At 37.8% G+C, this 23,543-nt stretch overlaps 1 protein-coding gene across 6 annotated transcripts in view; it reads right to left on the bottom strand.

Annotated features, from left to right (window-relative positions):
- Nucleotides 1-492: 492 nt before the first annotated feature.
- The window catches only part of LOC102580278 (transcription initiation factor TFIID subunit 1), a 25,756-nt gene continuing 2,705 nt past the window's right edge, over nt 493-23,543 (bottom strand). For 3 of the 6 annotated variants that reach the window (XM_015304775.1, XM_006366124.2, XM_015304772.1), the window contains exons 3-22: nt 22,558-22,664; nt 21,149-21,211; nt 20,902-20,947; nt 20,001-20,258; nt 18,562-18,662; nt 17,730-17,898; nt 16,542-17,631; nt 15,172-15,374; nt 14,824-15,061; nt 10,056-10,392; nt 8,734-8,943; nt 8,490-8,582; nt 6,585-6,791; nt 5,935-6,138; nt 4,929-5,415; nt 3,621-3,811; nt 3,379-3,504; nt 3,196-3,252; nt 2,120-3,112; nt 493-1,458 (exon numbers count right to left, since the gene is read on the bottom strand). In XM_015304775.1, the coding sequence (XP_015160261.1) occupies nt 1,108-1,458; nt 2,120-3,112; nt 3,196-3,252; nt 3,379-3,504; nt 3,621-3,811; nt 4,929-5,415; nt 5,935-6,138; nt 6,585-6,791; nt 8,490-8,582; nt 8,734-8,943; nt 10,056-10,392; nt 14,824-15,061; nt 15,172-15,374; nt 16,542-17,631; nt 17,730-17,898; nt 18,562-18,662; nt 20,001-20,258; nt 20,902-20,947; nt 21,149-21,211; nt 22,558-22,664 (5,531 nt within the window). In that variant the 3' untranslated portion in view covers nt 493-1,107. Of the gene's footprint in view, nt 1,459-2,119; nt 3,113-3,195; nt 3,253-3,378; nt 3,505-3,620; nt 3,812-4,928; nt 5,416-5,934; nt 6,139-6,584; nt 6,792-8,489; nt 8,583-8,733; nt 8,944-10,055; nt 10,393-14,823; nt 15,062-15,171; nt 15,375-16,541; nt 17,651-17,729; nt 17,899-18,561; nt 18,663-20,000; nt 20,259-20,901; nt 20,948-21,148; nt 21,212-22,557; nt 22,665-23,543 lie in introns of those variants that run through there. The other 3 variants (XM_015304773.1, XM_015304774.1, XM_015304776.1) reach the window with 3 other exon arrangements.

Raw genomic sequence — 23,543 nt, 5'->3', positions numbered from 1 at the left:
AATTAAATTTGAGACAATTAACCTAACAATACATCATACTATATAGTTTCGTCATTAAATTGGAACGTCCTCCTCCAACTAAACGACTTCCATAAATTAGTCGATTTATTTTTTTGGAATGAAATTGTTTGCTTCATTTATAAAGATTAATTAAAATTCTAACAAAAGTGCATCCTTGTGAAAGGTACTTTATTGCAGCCTAATGTGCAAAACTTATGTTAGGTAAGGATTAAAGATTTGACACTAAAAATAATAATACAAGAGTGATATATAATAAGTATCCAGTAATTACAAATAACTATTTCAATAGTTACCTAACAACCATCACTTCAACAATTAAAAACTTCAAATAAAATGACTTTTGGGAACCATATGCATTAAAAAAATAAGGCTTTCATTTTCACCTATTGCTTTTCTTCGACTCCATGTTTGAGAAATAAGTAGAAAAAATTCAAAATCTTAACTAGATAAATATCATTGATACATGATTAGTAGTACATAATACAAGAGCCGAGGATCTTTTAAAATAGTCTCTCTACCTCCACAAATGTAGAGATAAGGTTTGCGTACATAATGAAAATGCCACCATGATGAAAAGTCCTCAACAAGAAAGAGCAAGATGTACTATGAGAAAAAAAATCCTATTAATTAGCTGAAATTTCATTCTATTCACATAGCTGAAAGGGGCAACCTAGAACCCAGAGGACTATGAGGAATAACCGAATAATTGCTATAATTTACACAACTAGAATGTTTCGCACAAACTGCACATATATTTCACATAATTGAGCTCCCACTCAACAATTAAGATACACTAATCATTCTCTCCTCCACACCTCATCATCGTGTTGCCTTGACCATGGAGTAAAACAAAATGGTCGATACACAGAATCATCAGCTACTAAATCTCATTATACAGTTAAGATACAATCCCTTCAGTCGCGTCTTGTTTATCTGATACATTTGTTGGGGTGGCTGCAACTGACACATCTAGAAGATCTATCCTTTAGATCGCTGAACAATAGACACTAGATTGTGAGTAACCAATGAAAGCTGCATAATGGAACTTAAAATCAAACAGAAACAAGGTTCAAATATGAAGTATCATCACTCAATACCAGATTCAGCTTCAGCTAAGATGGACTCATTCTCTTCCAGCAAGTAGTCACAAATCTCTAGAAGCTGATCCGCAAGGGGAGGAATACCTGGGTTGCGCCCATCATTGTACAAATGTGCATTGATAGTGATCTGTGCCACATCATGCCTGAATTGCCCGCGGTTTTTATATTCCAGTTTCCTGGCTTTCTCTTTGATGGTAGATAGGTCCATAGGGCGCTTTACATACTTGTGATAATCTGGAGCTTCCTTTCGGGTCACTGGTTTCAAGAAGAGGTATGATACGTTCACATTGTTCTTCAGTGTATCAACAATTTCTTCTAAAATATTTGACAAACCAACCTTCAAACAAATTCAACCACATCTCAGTTAAATGAAAAGACTACGGCACTACTGCCCCTTGGTACTATAAAAGAAGTACGCAACTCTTAGAAAGAACAGACCAAATAAGATCAGAGGTTTTCTTGCTAAAGTCTTGCAGTTCTACTTCTAACTGCAGCTAATTGACCAATAATGACAGAATTATGCATACAGAGAATGTATCTTGCTTAAGATGTGACAATCAGACGTATCAGAAAAATCAGACCAGTATGTTATTGTTTGACTAAATGATTGTGTCAAACAACACTTACTAGAGTAGATTCGATCTATATTCCTATGAGAGTAAGTAGGCATTTATCTTATTCCCTTTCTATTTCACATACAAGGAGGCATGAGTCTCAGTTTTTTTTAGAAACATCCACCCACCATGATGGTAGCTAGACGAGTATTCTCTTACCCAGTACTATTAATTTCTTATTGGAAAATTCTATGAACACCACCATGCAACCAAATTAGCAAATAAGAACATGAGAGAAAGGTCAGTTAGACCACTTGGACGCAACACAAAATGCAATAAGGATTAGATGATCTAGATCTGTGGCATCTGTGGCCATAGTAATGGACTATCACTATTATTACCTGCAGAAGATGAGACAAAAACAAGCATAATAGATTTAGTTACCTCTCCCCCTCTTCGGCGCTTTGTTGGCGGTGCATGTTCTTTAGCATGCCTTCCGGACTCGAAAGTTTGTCTCCGCTTCACCGATCTGTCTCGATCTGGTATCCTTCTGTCGTTTCTTCTGGGAAGAAAATCATCCAAGTAATCATCTCTCATTTCAGTCTTCTTCTTTTTCTTCTTTTTTTCCTTTAGACGTTCTTCTTCCTCCCTCTCTCTTCTTATGGCGTCTTGATAGCTTTCAATCGCCGCTAGTTTCTCCTGTTCTTCTAATGCCTTCTGTCGCTCATATATCTGGGCTCTTTCTTCTCTCTGCCTCACAGCAATTCTCCTCCTCTCCTCCTCTTCCCATAATCGTTTATCATCCATTTTTTTCCTTCCTAAAGTCTCTTCATAGAAGTATTCCCTCTCTTGCTGCCCCAAGTACGACAATTCGTTGATTTTCTTTGTCTTCCTGAACTCCATGCCACTGCTTCCATCCAAGAATCCTTCATCCACACTTGTGGAGTCCTTAAGTTGCTTAATTACAATTTTCTTGCTGCGATGTGAGTCTGCAGTCTCCGTTGGTGGCCTTACCAGAATGGAAGGCTTGTGAGCTTCATTGGAATCATCCTCAGCTCTCATCTTATTTGAAAACTTAATTTTATTAAATTTTATGGGGGGTGGTACAGTTCCAATTTCAGCATCTGAAGTCACTGGTATGTCAGAATTAAGTGAGGTCGCAGGAGTAGGTTTATCAGGAAGTTTGTCTGTTGAACCACATTTGACCTTCAGAACTTTGGCCTTTGAACTGGAATTATCATCCTCATGAACTTCGACCATCACATTCTTCGTTCCACTTTTTTGGATGGCTTTCTTTGAGAAGATCTGGGGCTGATCCAAGAGATCAGTAGAACCCATAGATTTTCCTGTAGTCTTTTCCAGATCAATGCTTTCTGCTCGTGCCTCCACATCTTCCCCATACTTGGGACAATTCTTATTAGTTCTCATGTGACCAAGCTGTATGATAAGACCAGTCAATTGATTAGCCTTCATAACTTTTTTGGAAAGAATAAGATGATTATTCAAATATAACCACAAACCTGACCACAGGCTCCACAGACAAAACTGTCTCTTGCTGACTTCTTCTCTTTCATGGGCTGTGTCCAAGGAGGAGTATCACATCAGTCACGCATATTACAAGAACCAAGAAACACTGGGAAAGGATATATTCTAATTCAAAATATGCAGCTAAATGCTGTAGATAACTATGTAGGGACATTTACCTTTATTCCCTCCCCTAGTATTTTAACTTTCTTATTAAACAATCCAGAGTCCAGAACATCAAACTTTTTCTTGGGTTTCACCTTGCTAGATGGGGTTCTTTTAGCAGTAAACCCTTCAGCCTGCAGCTAAAAAGAAAATCAGAGAATTGTGTCACCTGGTTGGCATATAAATTACATGCCTACAATGTCCTATTTTTATTAGTGGGGCACAATAGAATTACTGAGGAAGAAAGGGAAACAACCTCCTTCTGATCTCCAATGAAATCCAACCCATTTAGCCCATCACACTTTATGCTTGGCTTGGCAAATATCTGAGGTTTTTTACCCCGATCAGTGCTTTCAGTACTAAACCTGTATCTTATATCTGGCACGAAACCAACTTGTTCTCCCATGGCTTTGTCCTTTTTTTTCTTCTTCCGATCAGCTTCATCATCTGCAAGATAGTAGTTAAATACAAACAATACCAAATAAGAAACATATTTTAAAATAGGCTGCACTTGCTGGCAGGCAACACATAAAATGGTTTCTACCATGAAGAAAGATGTTATGTGTAAGATTATTCTATTGAAGAAGAGGGTTACAATCCACCTTAAAGGAAACTTCTTGTCTTGTACCTATAAAAGGGAGTAGGCAGCTTTCTTATGTGCACTTTGGATCAATTTATATATCAACCTCTATTTGGTCATATTTCCTACAATCTTCTTAACCAAATCTAATTCTGAGTTGGTGAGAGTTTCAAGGATAAGATGCAACTTAACAACTTGTCAAGACTTCTATAAAATTTTAAACAGTACTCAACTCTAGGCCAGGAGTAACATTGATGCTTCATTTGTGAACTTCACGTGAAAAAGGATTTTAGTATTGACTGTTAAGAAGTCCCACATCGGTAAAGGGATGGGAATTTGGTCTCCTTATATGAACTTGGACAAACCTCCCCTCATGAGCTAGCTTTTGGGGTTGAGTTTAGACCCAGGTGTCATATCTTTACATGGTATCAGAGCCAGGCCCCATCCCAATTTGTTGTTCACCGATGTTGGGCCCCCATTTATAAGTGTTCATGCTCCAACCGAGGTCTGGGCGTGCGGCGGAGTGTTAAGAAATCTCATATCGGTAGAGGGATGAGAATTTGGTCTCCTTATATGGACTTGGACAAACCTCCCCTCATGAGCTAGCTTTTGGGGTTGAGTTAGGCCCAGGTGTCATATCTTTACATTGACCATGCTGATACATATCAACAAAGAACCCAATTCTTGACAATACAAATTCCCATCTCACAGGCATGAAGATACAACATACTCCACCATCTTTACCCCTACCCAACCAGTAGCAGCATAAGGACCCACCTAATATGATTTTTCTCTCCAAAATTCTCCAACTAAATCTCCATTTTCCAGGAGAAATAGAAAGTAACATTGAAGTGGGCACCAACAGAGAAGGTACACCAAATTCTTAAATTTTCTCAATCTTGCAAATTATAGCATCAAGATAACAAGGATGGACTAGAAACAACATATAATAAATATATACACATATATATACATGTTCTATACCATCCATGAGCATGCGGCATAATTCTGCAGCTTCAGCTGCCTCATCCTCGATCTCCTCTTCCACCTGAGCCTGAAAGGGGCGTCTTCTCATCTTGAGTCCTTTGACTCCATCAACATTATCATGTTTGGGCTCATGACTACCCTCCTCACCATCCTCGAAGTCCTCTGCGTCAAGAAGATTTTCCAAGTCACCAGCAAATGAGTCCAGGTCGCTGTTCACTTCAGAGTCACTCTCATTTTCTTCACCATCAACTGCACTAAGATTTTGGACTTGTCGGTCCCAGATTTCCTGACATTTTTCTCTTGTTTGCTGCTGCAGCTGCAAAAAGGACATGCGCTGGCCACGAGCATATTTGCTTATAGTTGTTGGATCAACTTTCACACCGGATGCAGCTTGCTCGCTAGAAAGCTTGCGAATCATAGCAATTCGGTGCCACCTTGTTAGTTTAGCAATCTGCTCCTCTGGAACATTAAACTTGAGAAGAACCTAAAATGTAGGGAAATACACTTGTGAATGAGTAACACATACTTGTGAATTGATAGGATAAAATCCATTGGGCTACTCATCTATAAACCACATTCGACTAGCCACAAGATAAAAGAATGAGAAGGGGAAATGGGGTTCAATCTGGACATGAGCACATCAGAGCCATAGGACAAGCAATCAACTACTCACACACCCATCAACTAGGCTGTAAACTAAATAAAAACATTTCCAACAGAATTAATTTTGTTCTGAATCAGCTTTCATAAGGGGTATATTCATTCAGGTTACAAAATCAAATCAGGGGAATTTATTTTCCTCGCAACTTACCACATAGAATAGTAAAACAAAAGAAGAACCAGTCGGTCCAGATTGATAACAATTAGTTCACATATATGGCAATGGAAACATATGTATGATATAAAAGCCAATTTAGCTTTAACTAACCGCATTTGATGCCAAGTAAGTCAAGAAGCTGGAAGTTTTTAAAATCTAATCCTAATACTATCCTGATCTACTCACCTCGCGTGCAGCTTCCATGCTCAGTCTTCGTAGGTCTGCATCAGTGCCTGTTACTGTTGACCCTTTGGCAACAACTGCTTTTTTCTTGGAGATTGCATTTGGTATTGGTGCCTTAGGAGTGGTGCGTACATAACTGAACCCTAATCCCCGACCAGATGGATCACCAACACCAGTAATTTCCAGACGCTCAATATTTTCTCTGTCCTACAGAGAAGTATCAAGAAAGATCAAGTTTCAGGACTAGCTAGAATGCTATGAATTACAGAAAACAATGTGTATGCATATATAACAGCACTAACTCGATGAAACAGTATATGTTACAATAGGAATACTTATTATACTTTTTTAATGATAAAAGTAATGTTCCTTATACTCTATCAAGGCAACAGAAAGTTCTGAACTATTTAAAGACATCAAGGCTGCCATGTCAATGCATCTCTGATGACCAGATAAAAGGTTAAGAAGATTAAAGAAGTGACCATACAAGAACAAGAATGACCAAACATAGTTTCTGAGAAATATTACAGAATTCGGAATTTTATTGGGTTGTGTTTTCTCATACCACACTTTCCTGGAATACACAATATAAAAAGAAACGAACATTTTGTTGAAGACTAGACTACAAGATAAATGATGCAAGTATGATCTACCTGGTTTGTACAGGCAACAAAGTTGCTACTCAAGTTCCAAGGTGTGATTAGAAGTTCCCTTTCAATATGTGATGCAGCAGCTAAAGCAATCGCTTCATCTGGGAGCTGGTTCATTGCAGCTGATAGACCTGTAGGATGAGTAAGCCGCGTAATACCTAGGCGCTTAAGCCTATACAGGCCAGCTTGCATGCTTTCATATGCACATACCTGAATCAAATGACAAGCACGAAACAAAGAATTTCTGATAAATGGTTGAAAACCCAATAACATAGTCAACGTGAAACGGTAGAGAAGAAGAGACCATATTGGGGCAATATCAGTATAGCGAAAAACATTACTACATTCTCGGAAAATAACATTTGAATCCTAGTTTGCACCAAGGTCAAAAACTTTCAGAAGTCACAATCTCTACCCACTTTGTCAGATATGAAAATGAAAGGAAATGAATTTTAAATTTCTTATTGCAACAGAGTCCCGCAATTTGAACTACTCAACAAGAAAAACAACTTATACCATTCTTGATGAATTATGTTCTAGGTCTTTAATGAATGCTTGGTTTATGTTATGGAAGAAATGTATATGTGATATCAGATATTGCCTCGTCCTAGTTATATATGAAATGAACTAAAGATATAGGATTCTAATAGACTAGAAGTCCTTCCGGCCCCTTGTGACTGTGAATTGAGTGGGGAGCAGCATGATTTAGGCCTTATGTATGTTATATTAAATCTAGCTTAGTGACTATTGTTAAAGTTACATTTAAAAATAATAAGTTTAAATATAGTTCAAATAAAGGAAAATTTAAGAACGAAAGTTTAGTCAATTTTAAAGTACCAAATATTAGGAGTTCTTACCTATTACAAATATGTAAAGATTTAATAGCTATAAATTTAATTGTAGAGTCTTTCATTGAAGGGCAAAAAGTTCAATCAACATTTCTAAGTTCCTTCATGCTTTTAGTATAATTCTGTTAAAGAATGCTATAGACAGCTTGGAAACCAAGATCAGGTTATTGACTCATGGCCCTGGAAATTGATTTGGAGGACACTACCTATTAAGATCATGTGCTTCAGTTGGTTAGCCCTCATTAATGCCAGCCGTACTATAGATAACCTAAACAGGAAAGGATATCACAACTGGTTAACAGATGTCATCTTTGCAATTGTCAAAAGGAAACAGTCAACCAACTTTCCTGCATTGTCCAGAAGCTTTTGGCCTTTGGAGCTTGTTTTTCAGCATTTTTGGATTAAATTGGGTAATGCCTCAGAATCTGAGAGAGGCATATGTGAGTTGGAGTCATTGGAAAGTTGATAAGACCATCAAGAAGACCTGGTTGATGATGCCTGCTGCTATTTTTTGGAGCCTTTGGAAAGAGAAAAACAGAAGGTGTTTTGATGGCATTTCAACTCCAAATCATTCTCTTAAGCTAAATGTTTAGATCTCTTTTGTTGGACACTCTTGTTCCCAATAACTAATTTAGTACAGCTTTTGGATTTTATTAGCACTTTAGTTCTTGATTGAGACATTGTATTTGGGGTAAACAATGTTCTCCTACTCTTTTGTTCTTTGGTAACTAGCCACCAGTGACTTTGCATCTCCTTGAAACATTACTTCATCAAAAGAAACTATATAATACAGATGAAGACGTCTGAATTTGAATGCGCATTTGAAGATTAAGCCTCCTCCCAATACCAAATGTGCTAAAGTGGAAAACTCCATCATAATCGAAAGATGAAGCTTTAAGAAAGTGTTATTTGTACCCAAGTTATTTTGACAAGTGCACGACATCTCTTAATGCATCAATTAAAGAATATTTTTTAAACTGGAGAGAGGGAGATCTTTTCAGGGGGGTGGAGGAGGAGATGAGAGGGAAATTTAAAACAAGGATCTTTTGAAAGAACTCACACTTTCCGGTGAAACCAGCCTCCTCAATTCCTCCTCGGATGGTATCCGAAAATTGAACCTCATAACCCATTGGAACTGTCCATTTGATCTTCTCTGCATCATGTCAGCACCCAAGTTACTTACCAGACACGTAAGGGGAAGGAGCACACGAAGTGCCACAAAGACGAGTTTTAATAAATTATTTCCCTCTAATGCCTGTACTAAAGAATTTACCCAGGAATTGAATGATGTTTCACAAAAGTACCTGCAAATCAGCACAATGCTTGAGTCTTTTCCTAAGAAAGGCCTCTGACAAACTAGGGAACTGTGCGGACAGCTCATCTGCGCGGATGAAAGGACGGGAACCGCGCTTTTCAATAGCTCGAAATTCACGATACATATACACCAATAGTCTGTTCATTATGTAGGTCTGAACACCTTTTGATCCAGGAGAGATTACCTCCATGTGAGGCTCCTTCAAAGATAACAGGGAAAGGCAGATTAAACAAGGAAATAGATCCACCACATATTCATACAGAAGCAATAACGAACAGATTAGTCATAAAATATTCATATTAATCATCCTCTTCAAGCATAAGATTTCGACATAGATATAGAATGCTTGCACATTAAAGAAACATGGTTATCCTCTTCAGGTATAAACATCGACATAGCTATAGTATGCTTGCACGTTACAGAAGCATGTATTAGCATACTGCACAAAGAAAAATCCAATATCGAATAGGATCGCAAAATCTAGAGGACTAAGTGAATTGTCCTCAAACACTTGCAAATTTGGCAACTTGAGTTGAAAGTTAATTGAGTTTATAGAGAGAATGTCATGCCAATACCTCCATGACCAAAAAGTAGAAAAATCCAAAGATAAAGGTAGTTACCACAACTAATGAAAAGCAAACTCTACTTTCCCCCAGGAATAAAAAAAAAAAAAAGCACATGAGTTCAATAAATATGTAGCTTCAGATTCCTTTTCCTTCACGAATTCCGGATCATCCAATTTTAGCTTATTTATTTCAGATCTGTCAAACTACAATCTGATACTCCACCATCAAGGGCCTGGATCAGCATCAACTCATTGGCATGACCTGACACTCAGGTCCCGCATCTCGCATGATCATTAAAAGATATAGTAATGGTGTGTATTTTGAATATGCAACTGGTCATCAAAGGTAGTTTTCAATCGCACTAATGAAAAAATTCAGGCAACTTAACATCAAGAGAACTTCTAACCAGATCTAGCAAAACAAGTTGAACGCTTCAAGAAGAATGCATGTGGGCAATGCAAAAATATGAGAAAATCAAAGGCATCCCCATCACAGGAGGACCAATTCATATGCCTTCCGAATTTCAAAACTCAACCTTATTATGCAACAGCACATTGCTTTAGGTTCCATACTGGCAAAAACATAATAACATGAACCCAGAAATTTTCATGATACCATGGTTCAATAAAGTCTACTACAACAATCAATATTTTAGCAAAAAGTTCATCAGAAAATGATAACATAAAATTTGCATAGAGTGATCAAGTAAGTACTCCGATGAGCCAAGTTAAGGATAGTAGATAACCTGTTGCCCTACAACATCAATCCTGTCTATCCGCCTTATGGACAGCTTACCCTTTGTTGAGCGAACCAACAAATAGTCAGTTGATGAGACCTTCTGCTGAAAAATCGGTGCCCTATACATATTTGTTTCAAGAGATGACTGGCTGCAACCAGGTTTTATATCCCCAAGGAAGGGGGATTTATCAGAATGATCAAGTGTGAGTACACTCCCCAATCCAGTATTTCCATTGCGCATCAAGGTGCCTTGTTGATCATTTGGAGATAATTTTTGGTAGTAAGTACACAATCTTGCACCCATTCCAACATTTCCAAGGAGCAAAGGTCTCTCCTCACAGTATCTGCAAGTAGAAGAGCAGACAAAAGTGTTGAGCAGCAGACTAAGGAAAAACATCATAAAGTTGTATATACTTGAAAAGAAGTGATGAAATTCTTTTTCAATATTTTAAATCAAAAGGTTTCATTAGAAACACAACAAGGTGGTGACGAAAATATGTACCATGTGATTGCATAGAGTGCTACATTATAAAATCTATCCAATTGTTATACAAAAAGGGATCTACTCACACCTAAAATTTAGATTGAAACAAAAAAGAATTTTATTCATCAATAACACCAAGGTGGTCACAAAAATATGTATGGATGTTTTTATGGAGTGCTCATCTGTCAAATCTATCCAACTGCTATACAAAAGGGGGTCGTACACCTTGGCACCAAAAATATAGATGATGAACAAGAGCAACAATATCCAGAAGATGAAGATGAAGTGCTTAGTTTTGTTTCATTTTTGGTGTTAAACAGGAGTATAGGGAAGATCTAGAATCAAGTATGGATGTCTTAGGATCATTGTAAATTTTTGTTAAAAGGGTTGAAGATCTTCTAGATACTCCTCCTCAATTGTAATTAGGAAACCTGTAACTTGTCGTGGCAAGTTTTCTGTTTTTGTGGAAATAGAATACAAGTTGTTACCTTCTCAAAAAAAATAAATATATATATAGATGAAAGAAAAAGGATCTTTTAATGCTTCATATATCCACCTCTATATTGTTAAATTAGGTATTGGGCCTAACTCACACCTCAAAAGCTAGCTCAAAGGGAGGAGGATTGCCCAAGCCTTATAAGGAATCCAATCATATCACTAACCACCAATGTGGAACTTTTGTCATTAACACCCCACCTCACGCCCAGTGCTTAGCATATGGTGCGTGGGCAATTTTGATCACAAATAGCATTTAAGATGCTATTTGCACAATTCACAGGGAAAACAATTGGCTGCAGTTACATCTCAGAAAGTAAAATTCTTTAGTATCCTACTCGGATATTTTGAATTTCCATTACAACAAGAAACAAGAAAAAGCACTTCAAAAAATTCATACCAATAAACTAGTTATGTGCGACACGAATCTCCACTTAATCAATGCAACAGACCTACTCAACTTTGACATAGATCACTTTTCTTTTTATAAGCAAAGGCATATTATTCATCTATCACAGCACCTAGAGAGTGCTGGATGTTTATCAGTACAAAAATGAGTGTCTCATCAGATCATCCTTATCATGGTAAAAATTAAAATTCCTACATTTAGATGATGATGATAATCAGACAACCAGTTACTTCTATTTAATAAACGAGAAATCCCCATGGACCAGGTAGTGCTCAGTTCTAAACTTGGCGGATGATGGGTCAGTCCCTCTACACTTTACTTAAATACCAAGCCTTTTCTACGACAAGGTTCGAACTAGTGATATGCGCCTATTCAACACATCGTGTGTTGCACTTTTACCACAAGAATGAAACTACGGCCCCAGAAAAATCAATCAATCTTGCATTCAATATCCACAATATGACCATCCTCTCTAATCAAATACCAGCATAATTGTTATTACATTGGTCCACGGTGTCACTACAATGATAGTGCCTCTATTAGAACTCCTGCCATAGGCCCATAGCAATGGCACCTGTATAATATTAATTTCTCACAACAAACTTATTACCGTCCTGCCAAAGCAATGACACCTGTATATTATTAATTTCTCACAACAAACTCATTACCCACTGTTATTCTCTTCTTCTTTTTATGAAGGTAACATATTTTATATTATCAAAAGAGTATCCCTCAGACTGTGTTAAGAGAAACATAGTTACAGGAACCTCCAAAAAACAAAAGGCCAATTCCTGAACTAGTTACAATGACCCAATAATGTCAACTACAGAATCTACATTTTCTACTAGGGCCTTTCTACACCAAAATGAAATTAAAACATAAAATTCATTTTTTTTAATTTTTTTTTTTGATGACAAGGGAAACCCGCAGCCGCTACCATTTGGGTGCGCACAGGGTAAAACCCCCGCTCCTATGCAATAGCTCGCAAACCACATAGGAGAGGTAACCCGCACTAGGCAAGCCTGGTGCGACGAGCTCGACCCCGAAGGCAAACCCCTTGCTTTCGCTGGCAAGGGGTTTCGAACTTGAGACCTCCAACATAGAAGTCCCAAGCCCAAACCACTGGGCCACTCCGAAGGGTAATTCATTTTAATCTTCTGTTCTGTGTTAGCTACATGCCTACATCTTCAAAACAACTTGCATTCTATTCTCTCCATGTTGTCCACCAGATGCCTGCAGAAATAATTCTCCGTCATCTCTTCTGCCTCTCAAAATTGCCTGGGTCATTCGAGCATGCTAACAACTCAGCAGTTTTCCTAGGCATTATCCATCTAAGTCCTTTCATACCAGGAAAACCTGTCACAAAGTACTGGTAACTTTGCAATGGATAAATAGATGGCTATTTGTTTCATTTCTTTCCCACATAGAAAACATCTAGAACACAATTGCATCCCTCCCTTAATCAGCATATCATGTGTTAGCACAGCCTCCTTACAAGCCAACAGAAACATGCCACTTTGAGTGGTATGTTCACCTTCAAAATGTGCTTCCAGTTCCATGTCCCAAAATGTTGTTGTTCAGACTTCTTCAGTATACCATATGCTGATTTCACAGTGAAGATACCTTTGCTGCCCCCTTTCCAAATCAATTTGCCCACTTTCTTCACATTTCCTTTAAAACCATCCAAGAGTCTGTAGAAGTCAATCATTTTAACAACCTCCCAATCATTAAGATATCTTCTGAAGTTCAAATTTCAACCTTCTAGACTGCAAACCTCAGCAACAGATGCTTGAGGTTGTTGCACCAAATTATAAATATCTGGAAACATTTCTTTAAGGGATCCATTGCCAATCCAATCATAACTCCAGAAAGATTTCTTTGCTCCATCACCAACCTTGATGCTAGTATTGTTGATAAAAATTGACCACTAAGATCTTATTGATTTCCACACTACAACATCTACATACCCAGTGAGGTCCTACAAGTGTGGTATGGGGAGGGTGAAAATTACTCCATTTACTCCACTTCTGTTTCGAAATTTGATCAGAAGGTCCCTTCACTTTGATCCGAGCCCATTTTAGATGATTTCTCAAGGTTGTCTCCTCATCTGTCTCAAACCAGCCACCACATTTATCTTCAATAGATTTGGAAATTTTTTGAGCCCATATAACTGAAGCTATTCCCAATATTCTTACCCAAACTCCACCCAGTTTCACAGTTGCAGGAAGACACCCAGCTTCCAGCGATTACCATTGAAGACTCAACAAGTTATTTGTCTACCTCCATTCTCCCATCTTGATGTGTTCTGCCATTTTCCTGGAAGGAAATTCAAAGAGGAATTTTGATTCGTGCATCTCATACATTTACATCCCTAGTATCGTGTTCCAGTTATTGATGGTCCAGATACAAATTCTGAGAGAATAGTAAACTCTTTGGCATCATCGAAATTTCCTACTAGGCACCTGCTCAAAACATCTTCTTCGAGATACCCGGACCATCTATAACGATACGAGATGTGTGAGTGTTTGTACAGGCCATCGAGGCTCGTTTTTCTCCTCATTTATCTGCTTTGAAAGGTTCAAAATAGGACTGCTACTCTGTGGTTTTAATGTTTCTTTGTATAAACGGGTCATCCCTGTAATAGCTATTGAAATTTCATGGCATGTTTTCACATGACTGACAGCTATCCAATTTTAGGGAAACAGAGTAATGATGGACAATGAGGTACCACAACTCTTAAAGTCCGTACACTGAAAATAAAGCAAAAACTATAGTTTATCGAAAGAAAATGGGAGAGGATATCTGTAGCATTCACAAGCCATGCAACTGGTCGTGTCTCACAGCCTCAACTTTCTGTCTATAAACCACTCTTTTGTTGAAACTCTACTTCTTATGTCTTCAATGATAAACTTAAACAATCATGCTCACATTAAGATTCAGGTTTCACCAAAGCAAACCTAAGTCTGGGAATAACCTGGAGAAGCATATATACATCTATAAGATTAGTGGGTAAAGAGTTATAAGTGTGAATCATTTAGACTAGTCCCTTAACAACCAACAATCAGCACAACAGATTACCCTAGGGGTAGCAATTTCAACATTTTTGACATACAGATGGTTGTGTAAACAACCTGTCATTGTGTCGCTATCCTTGTCACAAATATGTTTCAAGATGAGTGTGCCCCAGGTATCTACAAGCCAATGGTCAAGTGAATGCCACAAGGCGACACAAAACCACAAAAAGATGGAGCATCCACCAGAAGAGAAAAACTACTTGCAATTTAACAGGTATAGGGTATCTATCCATATTGAGCGTGAACTAATCAAAGAAGAAAGGCCATCAAAATATCTATAGAAAATACCCAATAAATCTTTGGGTTTACTTACTCCATTAGGAAAACATGGCCATCTTTTGCGGAAAGATCAGATTTTTTTTTAAATGCACCAGGAGGACGCAGGGACTTGTTCTCACCAGGAAGCTTTTGTGCCCTAGGCAACAAATGTATCCTGGTACGAACAAGATGCAGCACAGAGTTTGGTGGCACATTTTGGGCAGAAAGAGATTTATCATCTTCAAGCTCCTTCCCACAGTAAATTATCTTCACTGGCTCAGACAGTTTGAAATCTATAGACAAATAACATGGTGAAAGTTAGTAATAGCTGGGATATGAAGGTACTAAATAGATTTAATATAAGTGAAGTTTAGGAACTAAAAGGATAGGGAAAATTACAAACCAAGCTTCTTGGATGCCTTTGACTTAAGGGAAGAAATGGTCTCCTCTGCTGCCACATGAAGTTTACTTCCTTTGCCACCCAAGCTTTTCAATATGATTTTCATTGGCCCTTGTGTAGGCAACTTTCTCTGTTCCTTAAGTACCACCTCATTGTCATGGGGATGCCATAAAGCTCTTGGCCGATGAAAATTTGCAATGTCTTTACTGCAAAGAGGAATAAATCACATCAACAAACATTAAAAACGAAGCAATCAACCAATACATATGATAAATCCAAGAAAACACACCTCCGAATCTTGTTAATAGAGGTCATTAGGTAGTCTAACAAAACACTGATGGCAGTATGGCACTTATGATGCTAATCCCTAAGTCCATAGAGACTGATGCAATAAAAAACTGTTTTTTCCCTGGGTTGCTTAAGTCCTGATAAGTAAATACAGTCCAAAGATGTTCATTGAACTGCAAAAGCAGTCACTTATGGCTATAAAACACGCAAATAAGCCTGAAAAGTGATGGGTTGAGTTTGGGTTGTTTAATGGGTTAACTTTGGGCTAGCTTTTGTCATGGGTTAAGATGGGTCCTGCCTAAACATAGCCCATGCCCAACTGATTATGGACGGGTTGGGCGGGTCAAATGAGTTTGGGCAGTATTTATCACCCCTACTCTATAAGTATGACATCACAGAAATCTTCTTGGAAATGAAAAAGAAAGGTAAGTGGAATCTTCTTGGTCAGTCAATCATCATTTACTAAAGGGAGAGGAAGTAGAATGCCCATATGCATCGGTAAGACACCCAATGTTTCAAGTAAAGTATGATTGTTCACTTGTCTGCAGCAAAGGAGGCTAATCTCACAGCAGAAAACTTGTAGAGAAAGAAGATCACACAAGTCCGTTGCTTAAATATGTAAATATTTGGAAGGGACATGGAATATCTATAGTTGCATTGCCAAGTCGTAAGACAGTTATGGTGGACACTGCTGAATTTGTGCAAATTACAGTGGTCAATATCACTGATAGCTAAGATGTGATTTTCGGTTGCGCCATCAGACAAAGCAAATGGAGTGGTGTGTTGCTCTTTTGGCACCTATAGATAATTCGAAAAGAAAAGAGCAAGACAGCTTTCGAAGGGTGTGAACTCCCGCCATTCAGATGTGGTCATGTTTTTCATGTTTTTGTTCCGAATAAACGTTTAGTGCACCATGGGGTATAGATGATAGGGTGTTACTTGTAGAGAACTATATTTTTCTATCATTTGAATACCGGAATTTTTCCCGCCACATCAATGAAGTTATTACTATATCAAAAAAGAAAAAAATTAGAGAAGAATTAACCATTTGTATAAGAGTGTCAAATGAAGTACACAAGACTTACTTGCTTAGCTTAGCCTTCATTGTCTGCAGCTTAAGAGCTGGTATTGAGTGCAGAACTTTGAGACCATGTGCAGTGCGTTTCTTTGAATGTGATTTTAGTTGCTGAGTTGACTTTCTGTTCAAATAATATTTGTCATTGGCAATATTGAAACGCCCGGATAAACCACTGAGGCCATATAACTCGGCAGAATCACCACTACTGGGCTTCACTAAACCAGTTGTGATCATTGCTCCAGCATGAAGCATAAGCTGTTGGCCGTCCCTGTTATCCAGAACTTCAAAAAGCATTTGTTCGTCTTGAAGATCATATATGAGCTTTGGCTTCGGAAAGGGTTGATCTGGTTCCCAAATAATGTTGTCCACCCAAGATTCCTCCAGTATATCTCTATTTTGTAATGTAAGCTTGCTAAATCGCCTTAAGGCATCACTGCTAAGGATTTCATCAGTGTCTTCATCCTTCGGAGTATCTGTGCTCCTTTGCCTATCTGCATTCAAGCGAGACTCTAGTCTCAAAAGCTGAGGGTGATATCTTCCTTCTGATAATGAAATATCCAGGTGTCCTGAAGGTTGTTTTGAACCAAAAGGCTCCACAGAAACACTGCAAGAAAAAAAGGAGCTATGACCTTTTTCATGGGGTTCAATTTCTTTTTCTGACTGTAAACTTTGAGACTCGGCCTCCACATCCAGTTGTTTATCAGTCAATGCTTCATAATCAGGTTCAGAAATCTCACAACTCTCAGCAGTATTATCACTCAATGGAGGAGAATTATCCCAAATAATTCTATCCTCCCAGTCTTGCTGGTCAAGAGGATAGAACTCAGGACAAATGGGTGAGCTCCAATCAGCAGAAAGATCCATTGATAGATTTTCTTTCATTGGTTCAGCACTACAACAAGAATCCTTTTTCTCGATTTTTGGCTTTAAGTCATCAGTCCCTTGAACTGTTCCTGGTTCATTATCCAGCAACGTTAAAGCACTATCATGATGTACATGGGTCATCCTCAACCAAGGAAACTCTTCATAGGACCCTCTCAGTAATTTAACTTCATCTTCTTCAACAATATCCAGTGTGTCCATGGCCTTGTATTTGTCTGTTTATACAAGAATGTGCTACAGAAAGGCTCATCAACTGTACTAATACTACCAAACAGAACTGAAGAAAGAGATTTTTCTTATTAGCAAAAGGTACCTTTGGGAACAGAGCAACGTCGCTCCCTCTTCTCTGCTTTCTTCCGAGGTTTATGAAGGGCAAAAATTTCAGAGAACTTCAGAATTGCCACCCCATCTTCGACACAAAGAACAGGTAGAGGCAGAGAGCTTTGACTTTCAACTGGCTCTTCCAAAGCAAGAGGTTCTTCCTGACAACCAGCATAAAAAGCAGCACTGTTTAGAAAACAAGAGTTATTCTAAAGTAGACAACAGAATAAGACAATTATAGTCTCCATAAAGACAACTTATCTGCAGTTGTTAGCTTATGCCAAGCATAGAGTAGAAGTACATAATAGAGGAGAACAATATTTCGAACACTTAACAGAACTCCTTTCAAATAAACGCAGATCTACAGCGGAATAGACAGGAAGAAAAGAAAAAAGAGAGTGCTTTAATATTTGTCAACTTCCCAATAGTGATAAACTGTGAAGAAAAGAAAAACAGAAGTAAAACTAAAAGTTTTGTATATTACTAAGAGAGGTCCCCCAGAAATTATAGGATTTTAACTAACATTAAAAATACATATATCAAAGGTATTTATAAAATGCATTATCTAGCATCATCAATCTTCAAGCATTAAAAGAAATTATTGTCATGGAAGATTATGAACTACTCAAATAGCTATTTCAGGAAAATCTCAAGAAGCCATTGATTGCTCATAAATAGAAAGTGACGCAAGATATCAATTGTTTGATGACCTATTTCACAAGAAGTGAGAAAGAAAGAGATGACATGCACTTCATGCTACAAGTCAGAATAAAAAGAACACAAAAAGATAAGTAGTTTTTCTTTTTAATTTGTAGAGGGCAAACCTCTTGAAGATCTTCACTAGATTCGAGAGCATCTGTGGATATAACTTCTTCTGGAACCTTATTCCCATGAAAAATGACTTCAGCTTCATTGTTGTACTCTCCTACAAACAGAACATGACAAATAGGTCTAACGTGAAGATGCAAAGAGATATATTTAACTGAAATAATGTAACTCCATGATTTATTCCTTTTCCTCCGACAGTAATCTCCCTATCCTTAATTAATTCCTCATATCTCAGCAGATCTTGGAAAGCAATCAAATTTTCATATCTAAACATCTGTTTTTTTCTTCAATGGAAGGATACAGTCAGGAGCAGAATTCTTTGATAGTGTTGTCCAGAAATTTTTGAGATGGAATACAAAGCTAACAGATACTAATCCACCACAAAACACAAAGTGCTCTACTTTTGATGTATATTTCGGAAGAAAAAAAGTTGCATCTCCTTTTTTCTTTTTTCTTTTTTCTTTTTTTTGGTTTGTTTTCCACCGGTAGTTTTAGAAAACAGAAGTTAAATACACATTTGGTCCGAAAATAAAAAAAGATGATTGAAAAAGAAAAAGTGAATTTCGTTAGTTCTGAGAGGCAAATCTGAGCAAGTATTCCTTCTCAAAAACCTGAGCAAGTACTTCAACAATAAGGGCAGATTCAGGACCAAATTCAAACAGAGAGCGATTGTTAAAAAAAAACATGGTGTCCAGACCAGCTTGTGCTCGCCTCGACTAGTTCCATGTGATACCAGTTTGAAGAGCAGTTTGTCCCTTTTCCCTAAATAAACAAGCTGAAGCAAAACAAAATAAAAAGTACGCAACATGTCTTTTGTTATTCACATTCGGTCCATCCTACCCGCAGCTCCCTGCCTCTTCCCGCTGCAAAATCCATCTGCTCATTCAGAGCCCTGCCATAGCGTCAAGGCATCTAACGCCCCCATGATCTTTCCCTCATAAGACCCCCCCACCACCAAAAAAAAAAGTATTTTGTCTCATGGACTTGTTCACAGCTGCTGCAAACAATTTTAGTTCACCAAAAATTGCTAGCAGAAAACTGAAATTTGACACAGAAAAAGAGTTTGACAAATACCTACCACAAAGACTTATCTCAAGGATCAACTTTTTTTTATCTTGTGTTCTAGGATAATATCTTGCTTTCACAATTCTCGTTTTATTTTCTGCTGCCCCCTTACAGATGGGACTCTGAGTTATGTCGGCTTTCAAGTTCATTTTAGGTGAGCAGCACTTTCTGTAATAGAACTGAGGTTTGTAACAAACTAACACGAGGAACAGCCCTTTAAATCTAGTAGTTGCAATCAGTGAAGAGATTAAAATATCAAAAGGTAAAGTTACACTCTAAAGATTGTAGACAGTCATCAAAACTTCTGAGTAACAATATAAAAGCATTTACGAAACACCAGTACCCAAGAAAACAATGCTTTTAAACTAACCTTTTACAGGAGTAGATTGAACTTCAGCAGTGTTCTCTACCACCTCCTGTTCCTTCTCTTCATTATCATCCTCATCATAGTTTTCATCATCAAAAACAGAATCACGATTCTCCAAAGTAGTTAGAGAGATTTCTGTTGAAAAATAATCCCTCTTCGGCAATAATAGGTCCTCTTCAGTAACAGTTTGTACCTCGGGTCCTTCATATTGCTCATCAATGTCCTCATAATCTACAGCGTCTTCAGCCTTCTCATCATAATCTGTGTGTTCAATGAAGCAGAGGGAAGAGTAGTAATGAGAAATGACTTCTGAAAGAAAAGATGGGTCGAACTGAATCTAATGGCTTCAGAATGATGATGAAAACCCAGAGTAAGCTCTATGAAACACTGAACCATGTGTTGTGTTTAATGTAAGAATAATAATTTAGAAAACAGAATAAAGAACTATAAGCCCACTGGAGCTTTAACACACCAAGGTCCAGATATAATAACACAAAGAAGAAATGCAGAAACGTAAGAGTTTCTGGCATGCAAAAGACATAAAAAGAGTCTGTTAAACAAAAGAATGTCAGCTGCAGGTTAGTATTGCTTAGGAGCTCCATTTGGTGGAACTATTTCAAATATCAGCATCTAGCCTAACCATGAATATCAACTTAGTAATAATTTCTAGTATTTCCCAATTCACTGCAGTTATATGAATTATCAGAATGTCAAACACGTAAATTGTTGCTGGCTTTTTCTATAATGTATTACAGGTTCAAACCTATGCTTACAATGTCTAATTAAGAATGCTTTCACTTGTGATAAAAGAGAACTTTTATAGGACGAAAGAAAAGGACAAAAGAATTGTCAACGAAAGTATCAAAGAAACTGCATGAGAGGGCATTCATGGAAAAACATGTACCTTGTTCAGCAGCATCTGCAGATTCTTGTGGGGACTTCACTGACAACTGAACATCCAAGGGAAACAGACATGGAGAAATTATTAGCACCAAACCTAATCAGGTAGAAATTGGGTAACAATCATTCATATTTGTAGTACCTCATCCAAAATACAATACCAAATAAAATCATAGTGATAAAAGATTGGGACTACACTTCTCAGAAGATATAATTCCAAATTATAGAGACAAAAGAGTTCTGTTACATACATCTATCTCTGTCAGAGACGGACCAAGCTTGTCAGCTAAAGCAGCAAGATGCTCCTTGGCATCCTGAAAAACATAATTTCCATAAGATTTTGACCTCTTGATAAGCAAAGATGACACCACGAGAAGCTCAAACAACACAACATGCGAGATCTGAAAGTAAAATTGTGGAGCATGAAAATGAAATGAACGATACTTCCACAAATAGGTGATAAACCCTGCTAGCATCCTCCCTTGGATGAGATTGTTAAGATATTAGCTACAGGAAACATCTGGCTCTTGTTGCAACTGTTCTTATTGAAAGAATTACTACACTTAGGGGTCGTTTGGTAGTTGGTTAGGAGGTAAGTTATCCATGTATAACTTCTTGCATAAGTAATACCATGTTTGATTGCATTCTTTTACAACATACCCAGAGTAAACCCACTAGTGGGGTCTGAAAAGGGTGGTGTGTACACAGACCTTACCCCTACCTTGTAAAGGTAGACAGGTTGTTTACGATAGACCCTCGGCTCAAGTAAATCACATCATAGCATATCAAAGCGGGTTCTAAAAGGAAATAATGGAGAGAAGAACAGTACCAACATTAGTATTACAATAACTGAAGCAAATGAAATAACATGTAATAATAAAAAAGAATGATCCAGTAGGAGAGTAATAATAATCATAATAGTTATAATTATAACACTGATAAAGAAGCTAAACAACGCCCAACTACATACTAATCTTCTACCCTAATCCTCGACCTCCATAACCTCCTAACTAGGGTCAGTATCCTCGGTAAGCTGCAGGTGTGTCATGTCCAATCGAATCACCTATCCCCAATACTTCCTTTGCCTACCTCTACCTCTCATCAGCCTCACCACAGTCAACCTCTCACACTGCACCATTGGGGCATTTGACCCTATACAATTTCCAACTTAATTCACACTACGTTTTTCTTCACAAAAACATTTGACCCTATACAATTTGCAACTTAATTTTGGGGCAGGCAGCATAGGCACAAAATATTTTGGAAGCAGGAGTGTGTGCTTTTAATTAGAAAAAGGTTTTCCCTTGGGAAAAACTGTTAACCTTCATGGTCCTCCCAAAATTTTGTACTGGATTTCAAGCGAGTATTCCTTAGGTTTTGCTCCTAGCGACAACTAAAATAAGTGAACGGGAGCTTGAACACTTCATCACCCTCAATCAATGCCCAACCTCAGGCTGACCACTTTCCACATTAAAATAGAAAACATGGCCCATGTAAAGGTATAATGGAGTTGCTTATGCTGAAATCCCAGCAAATAATTATCCGGTTAAGCTCCACTGCTACTTGGAGACACTTTAGTACCAATACTAACATATTAATTTGGGGTCTCACAGCATATTATATAAGAGTCAAATTACATAGGGAGAAAGGAGCAAATCACCTCGTCAAGGTAGTCAACATCGAGATCACCAGAGTAGTCAACATTACCAAACATAAATCCCAAAAGTCGGTTACCACCGCCAGCTTCCTCATATTCTTCCTCATCATCTGCAAAAACCAGACATAGTTGTCAGTTAAATTACACTGAGATTGCCAGCTTCCTCACTTTGCAGAAACAAGTAGAAATAATGAGACGCTATGATGGACAGAAGAACTCAGCCCTGTAGGCCAAATCAGATCGTTCTTTGCTGATAGACTTTCGGTGTAAAAAGGAATGGATAGAGGATAATGAACCCAATTACAGTTAATGGAGTTTTTTGTATAGTATAGCCAGGGTTTTTTCCTTTGCTCCTTTTTCTCTTTACCTGTGCTCTCTTCTGGATTCTTGTTTGAGGCACATTACTGCTGGTTTTTGACATCAATAATACTTACCCATTTCAAAAAAATATTAAGAATAATGAGGCCGATTTGGTGGATTTACAAGGCTTCAAAAAGACCATATGTCGGTGTAAAGGAACTAAGCTGGAAGACTAAGGATAGAAGCATAAAGACCAAAACTTCTTAAAAGTAGATAAGCTACCAAAAATATGTTCCCATACACAAAACACCCAATCATCTATACATATTGGTACATCATGGATGCACCAAAACACAAGACTGAAATTCCCATCTACCTTGTTAATTATGAGATCCATTGCGACCATATGTGGGCCAAGAAACTCACGATATAAAAACTTAACATATAAGCACAACTGCATAAGACTGACAATTTCCTTTATTTCTTTCCACACTTCATATTTATTTTTTGACAAGATAAATGATTTTACACACTACATTTATTCTGGAAGGATAAGCAGTAACTTCTAAGCCGCCAGATCACAGCTCTCTTTCTCCAACTTTTAGGCACTAAAACCACCCTTATTCTATCAATAAAACGGTCAAAGCTTTACACTACCTCCCCCCCCCCCCCCCCCCCACAAAACACAC

The sequence above is a fragment of the Solanum tuberosum genome, unplaced genomic scaffold (assembly GCF_000226075.1).
Source record: "Solanum tuberosum cultivar DM 1-3 516 R44 unplaced genomic scaffold, SolTub_3.0 scf00613, whole genome shotgun sequence".
Taxonomy (NCBI): domain Eukaryota; kingdom Viridiplantae; phylum Streptophyta; class Magnoliopsida; order Solanales; family Solanaceae; genus Solanum; species Solanum tuberosum.
The sequence above is the reverse complement of the archived record's forward strand: the minus strand, read 5'-3'. Positions and strand labels throughout refer to the sequence as shown.